Source organism: Microtus oregoni, unplaced genomic scaffold (genome assembly GCF_018167655.1).
Source record: "Microtus oregoni isolate MIOR12 unplaced genomic scaffold, Mior012 000047F_ref0000412, whole genome shotgun sequence".
Lineage (NCBI taxonomy): Eukaryota > Metazoa > Chordata > Mammalia > Rodentia > Cricetidae > Microtus > Microtus oregoni.
The window spans coordinates 4,672,801-4,684,829 of NW_024543221.1; the positions used below are offsets into that span (position 1 = coordinate 4,672,801).

General features: G+C 44.9%; 1 protein-coding gene across 1 annotated transcript in view; it reads left to right on the forward strand.

Moving 5' to 3' along the window:
• Positions 1–1,409: 1,409 nt before the first annotated feature.
• Positions 1,410–12,029, forward strand: part of Lin9 (lin-9 DREAM MuvB core complex component) — a 48,118-nt gene continuing 37,498 nt past the window's right edge. The window contains exons 1-3 of the mRNA XM_041635515.1: positions 1,410–1,612; positions 8,652–8,684; positions 11,362–11,456. Coding sequence (XP_041491449.1) covers positions 1,534–1,612; positions 8,652–8,684; positions 11,362–11,456 — 207 coding nt within the window. The 5' untranslated portion in view covers positions 1,410–1,533. The remainder of the gene's footprint in view (positions 1,613–8,651; positions 8,685–11,361; positions 11,457–12,029) is intronic.

The window sequence follows — 12,029 nt, forward strand, 5'->3', positions numbered from 1 at the left end:
AGAAGAACTGTCCTTTCACCCCTTTCACTTTCTGCCTACCTCCTCACTCGGTCACCCTAGGCTTAAAGCTGTTGTCACCAAGGATGCTTCCTCTTCCTAAGCCTTCTTTCCTTACCTCTTGAGAGGCAGGATTCCACTGCTCCACCCTCCACCCCATTCGGTGGTTGGTACTACCTTAAGGGGTGGCAGGAGCAGCTAACCTAATCTCTGGGTGACGCCCCGTTTTAAGGTCCTTTGACTCATTGTTTTGTCCTGCATTTTACAGCTGAAAGTTAAACCACAAGAATTTACTTGCCTGGGATGATACAAAGAGCAGCCCAACTTCCACAGCCAGTAGAGCAGGCACCTGCTGCCCTTTTCCTGACCCCAGAAGTTGTTCTCTCTACCGATTCTCCCAGATTCTCATCCTGTCTTTCTCCAATCTGTGTCTCACATTTTTGTTCTAGAACAGAAATGAAAACCTGTCATTCCTACTACTTAAAACTCCATTTATTGCTCTTTCCATGTCCAACTTAGCCCTGGCAGGCCCGTCTAGATCTGTTCTCGCCTCACTGCGCCATTTTTTAACTTTTTAGCTCTTGGAATTCACCCATTCACCCGTTTTTTTTCTTTCCACTGCTTAACTGCTGGATTCTCCGACCACCCCCTCCTCATAAAAGTCTTGCAGAAAAGACCCGGGAGATCGACCACGCTTGTAAAAGGAACAGTTGAAAAGCAACCGTGGTTTAATACTGTAAAGTGTTACAGCCGGGAACCGTGACATCTTCCCCCGGGCTTCTTTCGGTATGGGAGGGATTCTCATCCAGTTTCATTACATTTGGTGAGTGTTCCTTGAATCTTCCCCGAGCATCCTTAGTCACTGCGAAGCTCCCAGCTCACTGCCCGCCTGGGATGGAAGGCAGGAGAGAAAGAACGCAGGACAGTTCGCTAGCTGTCGGCCTACACCAACTTGGTGACCTCTCAAGGTCTCATCCCGGCCGCTCGCAGCTCAGGTTCCGGCCAGGGCCGCTCGGGACCCCGCATCTGTGACCTGCAGGCGACGCGGCCGCCGCGGCCTGGGCACTTGGGGGTGGGGGGGCAGGGACGGACCGAGGCGCCGGAGAAACGCGGTCTGGGGAGCCGAGCACACGTTACTTCGGGCACAGCCCCCTCCGTGCAAAGCGACCAGGAACCCCGGACTGGTCCGCCGCGCCACCCGCCCGGGCCTCCCTCCCGCTCCCCTCAGGAAACAGCCTGCAGTTCCCGCAGCCGCAGCGCGGGCCGCGCGCCGGGAGCGAGCGCAGGCAGGCGAGGGGGGTGGCGCGGGCGGGCGGGTGCATCGGGGCTGGCGCCGCGCCCCCCGCGCTCGGCCCCTACCGGGCCTCTCAGCGCGGCCTCCCCTGCCCTCCTTCCAGCCCGGTCCCGAGTGGAGGCGCAGCCCCGGAGGCCCCCTCCGGGCAGGCTCGGGCGGAGCCGGACGGCCTGGCGGGAGCAGGCGCCGCGGGCCGCGAGCTCCTCATTCGAACCTCCCTCGCAGACAGTCTCCGCCCCACAATGCACCGGGGCGGGCAGCCTTTGAAAAAGCGGCGCGGCTCGTTCAAGATGGCGGAGCTCGACCAGTTGCCTGACGAGAGTAAGTAGCGTCTCGGAGCAGCCCTCCTTCCCGCCGGTTGTCTGTCCCGAGGTCGCACCGGCCGAGTCCGGTGGCCGGGCAGGTGGGATGGCCGCCAGCCCACCGCGGTCCCCGCTCTTCCTACTCAGGCGCTGCCGCCGCGTCGCCGCCTTTGTTATGGTGTCTGTGAGTCTGTTTCTGGGGTTGGTGCGAGCGCCAGCGCCGGAAACCGAAAGCCCGGGAGTCCAGCCTGTCCTGACGGAGTCGGCGGCCGCTCTCCCGGAGCGACTGCGACCCTGGCTGAGGTGGGCGAAGAGCGGCCCCCAGTTGCGGGCGCCGTCCTCCCTGCCCGCCCGGTTATGTAACTCGCCGGTCGGGGGCCGGGAGGGCTCGGGCTGGGCACCTCGGACACAGCCCCTCTTCACTCCCGGGCCTCCGATCTGCTCCGGTGACAGCTCTTGCTTCTGCAGGCACCGGAGATCGCAGCCCCCAACCCCCCATCCCCGTGTCCATCCTGGAAGTGTTTCCTTCCGTGTCACACCGGGCTGGCCCCTTCCCTTGGGACTACAGGTGGCCGTGGACCTTTCCGGAGCCGATCCGGCTTGGCTACAGTGTTGAGGTAGCTCCATTCCCAGACTTCCTTCTTAGGGGATGTGTCTTAAGGATATGGGGTGTCACCCAAGGATGTGAGCACCGCGACATACATGTTTGTTACCCGGCCTGACACCCACTCCCGTGCATTGCCTCACTTAAGCTTCCTTACTCAACCTCCAAAGCAGGATGCTCACCTGTCCACAGCTAGTAAAAGCACCAGTTCTGTGACTTAAGGGCAGGGGAACAGTTTTGTTATTTTCATATTGCACAAACTATTAAAAAGACAGATATGTCATTACAAAATGGGCTGGAGTCAACACGCACTGCGTGGTACGTAGCAGAGTATACAACAAAAGACTGGCGGGCGTGGTGGCGCACACCTTTGATCCCAGCACTTGGGAGGCAGAGGCAGGTGGATCTCCCATTTCGATGCCAGCCTGATTTTCAGAACTAGTTCCAGGACGGCCAGGCCACATAGGAAAAACCCTTCTCGGAAAAACAAACAAATGAAACAAAATGAGCAGTCAGTATTTAGAACGACTGTATTTTGTTTTTAACCATTTGGAGTTCCCCAGTAGGAAGTCAGGACAGAGAAAACCCGTCTCAAAAGAACTTTCTCAGTGATGGAATGTTCCCTTTTCTGGTGTTCAGTAGAAAGCGTAACCACTGGTCTCATGTCGCTATGGAACACCTCACATGTGGCTGGAATGGTTGAGGTGCTGGCTTTTATTTTTATTTAATCTTGACATTAAATAGTTTGCGATTGCTGTATTGGCAGGGCATGTCTGTAGACCAGCTATGGGTTTTATTGTTTCTGTCTGGAGAATATTGTGACTTAGGATGCTTGCAATGAAGATAAGCCTAATGAACGGAATGTCACCTGCTGTCTGAAGAAAGTCTTCCAAGTCCCAGCACAGGGACATGGTTGTCAGTTTCACACTTCTGCTGAGACAAATGGATAGCTCCAAGTTTGAGGCCAGCCTAAGGCTGTAATGTAAGATTTTTTTTTATCCTCTCTGAGTATGTTTCCATACCACCTTGTAACTTCCCAGGGGCTGTCTCACTGGCGGTCACACATTCGTTGGTGTGATTGTTTGGTCAGCACCCACGAGAGCTGAGCCACCTAATGCTTTTCCTCACTCCTGCTGTGATGGCTGATTTTGGTAGCTTGACTGGACTGAGAAATACCTAGGAGATCAGTAAAGCACACCTCTAGGTATGTATGTCTGTGAGCACACCTTCAGGAAAAAGATTTTTCTTACTGTTGCTCTTTGAGGTTTATATTTGAGGTTCAGATATCAGCTACACTGTTAAAATATGCATAACCTAATTGTTTATATTATCATGTAATGTCTCTGGTACTTTGATTGGGGGAGGTGTGTGTGTGTGTCTTTAGCTAATCTACAGCTTTGTCAAAAGCAGGAATTGCTTTTTGGGATCCTATTCTATTTGGATGCATACTTTCCTAAGCCTGGATGTGTGTGTGGGGGGGGGGAGGGCTTTGGACTTCCCACAGGACAGGGTACCTTGCTCTCTTTCAGGACTGGAGGGGGAAGGAGGGAGTGTGTGGGGGGGAGTGGGGAGGGAAGTGAGAAGGGGGAAGTGGAAATTTTGATTAGTATTATTTATAAAATAATTTAAAAAAAGCAGGAATTGCATATTTGATATGTTACACAATGACACAAACAGACTTAAAGACTTGGCTAAGATGGAACTGACTGTAGAATAATAGTAATTAAAATAGAGCATGATCTTGAAAAGTGAAAGTAATTTCAATTTGATATGAAAAACACAAAGATTTTTGTTTTTCTTAAACCCAGTTAAGTTAGGGAACTATGTAGTTTATATTAGTTAATAGCCCCGTAACACCAGTAATAAAAACTATCATTTTCGGGCTGGAGAGATGGCTCAGTGGTTAAGAGCGCTGACTGCTCTTCCAGAGGACCCGGGTTCAATTCCCAGCACCCACATGGCAGCTCACAACTGTCTAAAGATCCAATTGTAGGGGATCTGACACCTTCACACCAATGTACATAAAGTAAAGTTAAATAAACCATTAAAACATTTAAAAAAAAAAACTATCATTTTCTGAATACTTACTGTGACTGGTGTAAAAAAAAAAAAAAGCCCCCCCATATATTTATTGTTGCTTTCTGCTCATTTGATCTTTATTTCAGTTGATATAAGTACATGATTTATTATTATTATTATTAATTATTTTTGTTTTTTGAGACAGGGTTTCTCTGTGTAGCTTTGGAACCTGTCCTAGAGTTCACTCTGTAGACCAGGCTGGCCTTGAATTCACAGAGATCCATCTGCCTCTGCCTCCCGAGCGCTGGTATTAAAGGCCTGTGCCACCACCACCCAGCTAGCTACACCATGATTTTTATATGTGGGCAGATTCTTTCTTTGCTCGAAGCCTCTATTCTTGAACTCCTGCTATTTCACATCTCCTCTTAGATGCTGCAGAGAGTTGTTGTATATCTTAGTAGATTCAAAATTTATCTCAGAAATTCCACCCTAGCCAGTAAGTGCTTCCAGTAGCTCCTGTCTTAATGAATGGTTACATTGTGTATTCCTGTGACTGAGCAGAAACCTAGTTACCTTTGGCACTTTCTTCTCACTTCCCCTATTTGAGCATTTACTAAGTCTTGGAGCATTTCTCTTCTGTATTGTATGTGTTTCAAGTCTTACTTTTTACCATCACCTAGCCCAGGTTGTCACCATCTCAGTAACCCACTCCCTCCCCACATATGCAGGTCAGAGGGATCCTTTCACAGCAGAAATGTCTTCCTGCCATTACCTTGTGTTTTAAACCTGAGGCAGGGTCTCCATATATATCATCTCTGGCTGGCCTGACTCAATTGTAGATCAAACTGATCTTGACCTTCTGCTTCCTGGTTGCTAGGTTTGCAGGTGTGTGCCAGTCATTCCCAGCTGTCCTCTTGTTTAAAACCTTGTAGTGGCTAGCTCTAAGACCCCATGCTTCCTGGCTGCTTCCACTTCCCCATTTATTTTGTACCTCTCCTCAGTCTATCTCTGAGTTAACTGGGCTCTTTTCATTCGCTGTGCTGCCAAGCTCCCTTTTCTCTACGTCTTTGCGTGTGCTGTTTTCTGGACTGCTCTCCCCTCCCTTCACTCCCAGTTAACTTCTGCTTATTCTTTAAAGTACCATGTTGAGATTTTTAAATGTATTTTTGTTATTTTTATTATGTATGTATGTGTGTCTGCATGTGGATATATGTATGGGTACATGTAGAAGCCAGAGGCATTGGATGCCCCTGGAAGTGGAGTTAAAAGCATTTGTGGGCCACCCAGCATGGTTGCTAGGAACCAAACTCCATTCCTCTGGAAGAGCAGAAAGTGCTCTCAAGATTTTTGTGCTTATTTTTTTGTCCTCTGTGACAAGTATTCTTATAGAAGTATTCTTATAGAAGTATTTCCCTCCCACCATGTAACTTCTCAGGGGCTGTCTCACGCATTCGTTGGTGTGATTGTTTGGTCAGCAGCCACCAGAGCTGAGCCACTTAATGCTTTTCCTCACTCCTGCTGTGATGGTTGATTTTGATAGCTTGATTGGACTGAGAAATACCTAGGAGATCAGTAAAGCACACCTGTGTATTCATGAGCATATCCCCAAAAACAATTAGATCATGAGCCATTGACCTAATAAATGGATTCATCCCTTGGTGGAGTCATACGATAGCATTATTGTAGGTGGTGAAAGGTAGGAGGTGGTACCTATTTAGAGAAAGTAGGTTAGGGGGGCCTGCCTTGGTAGTTATGTGTTACCCTGACATCTTCCTGTCTTCCCTTCTCTCTTCGTCCTGGCCATCACATCAGCTCTCTGCTTTTCCATGCCCTCTATGTCATGATGAAGTCAACAAACCCTCTGGAACCTGAGCAAACTAAATCTCCCCAGTTTTAAGTCATTTAGTCAGATTCTTCTGTCACAGGAATTGAGAAATAACTAGGAATACACTTACAGTCCCACCTCAAAGCACAGCCCTGCTTTCACATTTCTGTTTAGCTCTTCCCACTCCAAGCACAATGGCCATTTTCTCCATCAGATATTCAGTCTAAACTAGTTTCTCAGGGCTTTTTTTCTCTTTTGCTTGGCCTCCCTGTTGTGACCTGGTTTTTGGGGTGGGGGTAGGGGTGGTTCTTCCTGATTTTATGGCTAGTTCTTTTCAGATGTTATCTCTCTGGAAAGTTTCTCTAACTCCAGTTTAAGTTCTTTTTATTAACTGTCATGAAGTATAATTACTGTTTTATGTAGTTATTTGTTGTCTGTCTCTTTCTACTAGAATACAAACTCTGAGAGTGGAGGCTCTTGGTGGGGGCCTCAGCTCTCAGCCTGCTCATGGCAAGCATTAGTACATACTGGTGGACTGTTGTATAAATGAAACTGGCTAAGGCAAGATTCTTACTTAACCAACTTCACCTGCCTGTAAAATTCATGCTTTTAAACTGATGGGTAATTTGGGCAGTTAATATAATGTGAGTCCATCTGAATTAGCTATGTGTTGTATACATTGTCCTAAGCACTTTTGCTTATATTTGCATGTTTACTGTTTTACACATGTAGAAGCAACAGCATAGTGAGTTGAGACACTTTTCAGAAAATAACATAGCAGGGAAGTGACAGAGCCAAGATCTAAACAGGAGCCAGCCTCAATGTTCTGGAGCTTATGCTCTCATTTTAAACAGTTTCTCTGTGTAGCCCTGGCTGGCTGCCCTGGAACTGGCTCTGTAGACCAGGTTGGCCTCGAACTCACAGAGATCAGCCTGCCTCTGCCTCCTGAGTGCTCGGATTAAAGAAAGGCATGCACCACCACCGCCTGGCTGGAGTCTCAGATGTAAGAGCTGCCCAACACAGATGTGGGACCTGAACTTGCTTCCTCTGCAAAAGTAGTGCAGACTCTTAGCTGCACAGCCATCTCTGCTGTTGTTGCTACACTGCCTCGTAGAACAAGGTGAAGGGAGTTAAAGGCAGTAAGAGAATACTCAAGGTCTGATGCCCACCTTTGTGGGATAGCAACCGTGCCTTTGTGACTTAGACCTCTTTCTCAGAGCCCTGTTCAAACGACCCTTACAGAGAAGCTAATCCATAAGATAGTTTGTCCTCCCACACTCCTCTCTGTCATCTGCTCACTTTTTCCACAGCTCATCTTCACCTGGCTTGTACCTGTTTGTCCCTCTAACTGCAGCAGAAGCTCAGGCAGGCAGGGACTTTGACTTATTTCCTTGCTGTGGTGCTTCTACTGCCTGAGGAGGAGCTACCACTTAGCAGCACGTAGTATATACCTATGTTTTCCTGGAATGAACAGTTTTTTTCCTTGGTATTTTGGTGACTTTATGTTCTGTCCACCTTACTGTTTCTTGGTTGCATTTTGTTTGAAGCTTCCTAGTAGAATTTTTATTTATTTTGTGTTAGTAGAGATTGAACATAATAGGCAAGTACTCAACCCAGCTGTGTCCTTAGTCCTTTTAGCATAATTTTATGACTTTCTCCCCCTACTCCCTTACCCATGATTAATGCCTTTGAACATTCAACTTCAAAAAACTCTCTTCCCTATTGAATCTCCCACCTCTACCACTCATCGATCCTGCCTTCACTGTTAACAGATCCTGTAGCTCTGTGTTTCTCACAGTAGGTTACCTGTCACAGATCTCCTAAGGAGCTTTATTAATAATAGATTCTGTGTGTAGGAGGAGCTGGTTATTCTATTATAATCGTATCTAGTGACTCCCTCTACATTATGCTAGTCCTCTTTGGGTGTTCAGAATCCCATTTTCCTGTATAGATCTCTAAGTGTTGCACATATCCGCATTCTAGACTTTCAAGAGACTTGTTTGACTATGACCCTCTGCTTCATGCTTGTTTTCTTTTTTTTCTCTGTTCCAATAATGTGAATGTTCTTTCTCTTTTCCTCCAGTGCTAGAGCGCTTTTGAATGAGGTTGCAAAACTACTTCTGTCCTTACCATTTTTTCTTCTTTTTGTACATTTTCCTCTCTTAGAATGATTTCCAGCTGCTGTCAAAATTTCCACAGGCCGGCCGAGTCTCTTACCTTGCGTGCCAGGCTACTCATTCCTTTCGTTTTCTAGACAGGGCTGGGCTGTCCTGGAGCGCACCGTGGAGCCCAGGCTTGTCTTGAACCCAGGACAGTCCTTTCACGTGCTGGACTGCAGACAGAGCCCCCGTGCAGTTCTGCACTCTGCATATCTAACCATCGTGTCGAGCTCAGTGTTGCTCAAACCGAATGGACCGCTCTTATGCCTAAACCAAGTTCTTTTCCTTTAACTTTGATTGGAAAATAATTATTGATTTGATTTAGTTTGCTTGTTTTATTTTTGAGACAAGGTCTCTCACTTTGTAGCCTTGGCTGGCCTGAAACTCAGAGACCCACTTTTAAAGGCATACACCACCAAACCCAGCTGATTTGTTTTATTTTTAATTTCAGGCTCCTCAGCAAAAGCCCTTGTCAGTTTAAAAGGTAAGAATTATGCTTTTCTAGAAATCTATAGCAATTTGACTATATTTTTCTTTTCCTTCTGTTGTTATATGTGACTCCTTGTATTGATTCAAGTATTGACTCTTGGCTGATAATTTTAAATTCACTTGCTTTTAGATAGTTTCTCTTTATTTGATAGTAATTAAAAAAAAATTTCCTAAAAGTATTGCTTAAAGAATATCTTTTTTTTGTTTTTGTTTTTTGAGATAGCTTGACACTCATATGTTGACCAGGTTGGCTAGAACTCACAGAGATCCACCCATCTCTGCCTCCTTTTTAAAGTCACCATGCCTCACTTAAAGAATCTCTTGATTGCCGGGTGGTGGTGGCGCACGCCTTTAATCCCAGCACTCAGGAGGCAGAGGCTGGCGGATCTCTGTGAATTCAAGATCAGCCTGGTCTACAAGAACTAGTTCCAGGACAGGCTCCAAAGCTACAGAGAAACCCTGTGGTGAAAAAACAAACAAACAAAAAAAAAAAAACAACAACAACAAAACCAAAAAAATCCCCCCAAAACCCAGAACCTTTATTCCTTCCTAGTGCATGTTCTCTCTCTCTCTCTCTCTCTCTCTCTCTCTCTCTCTTTTTTTTTTTTTTTTTTTTTTTTTTTTTTTTTTTTTAAAGAGATTTTTCTGCAAAGGGAGGAGGTAGTGGTAGCAGCCTGGACCTCAAGGACTTCCTGCCTCAGCCTACATCTAACTTACATTTTTGTGGTTTTATTTTTATTTATTTTGGTCGGTTGGTTTTTTGAGACAGGGTCTCCCTATATATAGCCCTTACTGACCTGGAGCTCAGTATGTAGATCAGACTAACCTCAAACTTGGCTAATCTTGTGCCTGCCTCTCAAGTACTAAGATTACAAAAATGCGCCACAATAGTGGGCCTCTTAGTTATTTTGTCTTTTGAAACAGGATCTCATAGCCTAGGTTGGCCTCAAGATCTTTATGTAGCCGAGGCTGGCCTTTACTAATCTTTCTGCCTCAGGCTTCCTAGTGCTAGGATTATAGAACACCATCACACCTGCTCCAACTAACATATTTCTTAGGGAAAAAAAATTAGAGAGTGCTGGTAAGCAATTGTGCAAAAATAAGTTTTATTGTATCTATACTTAAATATATGTCTGCATTTAAACATGATTCTTTACAAAAATCAAACTCATTCTCCTTTATTTCAATATATCTGATCATTTAATTGTTAGGACTTTTTCTGATTCTTTGCCCGATTCTAAAGACATTTCTTTGAATTAAGAAAAACAACTGAACATGGTAACTCATGCCTTTATTCCCAGCTATTTTGGAGGTTAAGGCAGGAGGATTGCTGTGACTAAGTCAGTTTGGGGCATAGGAATATGCTACACCACCATATCATGCTATATTAATTTTTCTATGTCGTGTTTCACATATTGAAAGCAAAAATCACTTAGAAAATTCTTCTAGGTGTGTAGCCTAAGCTGTAGTCTCAGTACTTGGGAAGCACAGAGCACGCCAGGTTCAAGGACAGCCTTGCTCCACAGTGCATTCCAGGCCACCCTGGGAAGTAAAGTGAGAACACGTTTCAAAACAAAAACAAACAGAATTAGGAATTTTTTAATTCTTTATTTTTCATTGTCCTACTTTTGGTAATAATTTACAAAAAATATGAAATTATTCTTTTTTTTAATATTTATTTATTTATTATGTATACAACATTCTGCCTCCATGTATGCCCGCACGCCAGAGGAGGGCGCCAGATCTCAGTACAGATGGTTGTGAGCCACCATGTGGTTGCTGGGAATTGAACTCAGGACCTCTGGAAGAACAGCCAGTGCTCTTAACCTCTGAGCCAGCTCTCCAGCCCTATGAAATTATTCTTAACAGAGTAAAAGAATTATTTAAAACAAAAACAAAAATGCAATACTTTTAAGATGCATTGTTTTACCATATTGTGGGGCTGGAGAGATAGCTCAGTGGTCAGAAGCACTGACTATTCTTCCCAGCGACCTCAACTCAATTCCCAGCACCTACGAGACAGCTTGGCACCCAACAGTAATTCCAGATCTGAGGATCTGATTGCCTTCTTTGGCTTCTGCAGGTGCCTGGAATTCATGTGGTGCACAGAAATACAGGCAGGGAAAACACGATGCACATCCAATATAAGATTCTTAGAAATGGATTGTATGAGTGTGCATGTGTGCTCCAGAGTGTTCAGTGGAGGTCGGGGACAGCTTCAGGAGTCAGTTGTGTCCGTCCACTGTGGATTGTAGGGCTCGAACTCACACTCGGATCACTAGGTATCTCTGCAAATACCTTTCCCCTAAGCCATCTCTCTGGCCTGAGATGGTTCTTTTGTTTCTAGTAAACTAAAATTATTACAGTCACATTGTAATTTTTCTCATTAATATATCATATATTTAATTATTCATGTTTTTGTTTTATGTGCCTTGGTGTTTTGCTTACATGTAGGTCTGTGTGAGGGCACCAAATTCCCTGGAACCAGAGTTATAGATAGTTGTGAGCTGTCATGTGGGTGCTAGGAATTGAACCTGGGTCCTTTGGAAGAGCAACCAGTGTTGTTACCCCCACCCCCCATATATTTACCACTGTTACTAAAGGATAATGTTCGTGTTATAAAATCCTTTGAGCTAACCTTAAATTTTATCAGTATTAATTATTCATTACAGAAGGAAGTTTATCTAACACATGGAATGAAAAGTACAGTTCTTTACAGAAAACTCCTGTTTGGAAAGGCAGGAGTGCGGGCCCTGCTGTGGAAATGGTAAGGAGAGCTTTCCTGTAAGCTAGAGGAATTTGCATTGAACTGTATGGTTGCGGTGTATGAGTTCATGTAACACAAAAATATTTCTGCAAGGTTCTCCCCGCACAGCTATAAGTATTTTTATTTTAACTTGTCATTAAGCAGTACTTGATTTTATTTAGGTAAGTGATTGGTAACCAGATTATCTAGCCACCATTAAGCATTTGTAATATACATACACACTTAAAAATTTTATTATTATTATTATTTTATTATTATATATTTTTTACAGACAGTCTCATTATGAGGCTCTGACTGACCTGGAACTCACTATGTAGACCAGATTGTCCTCTAACTCACAGAGATCTGCCTGCCTCTGCCCCTGGCTCCCGAGTGCTAGGATAGTATTATATACTTTTGATTCTTACAGAGTTTTTAGTTCTAAAGATAGTTATCAGTTATCTCATATGTATCATGGATTTTTACTTAGAGTTAGAAATTTGATAAACTTTTGACATCAGATCTAGTGTAATACTAAAGCCATTTAGGCATACTCTTCTCAAGTGATTTAATGTCCTTGTTCAACTTAGCCCT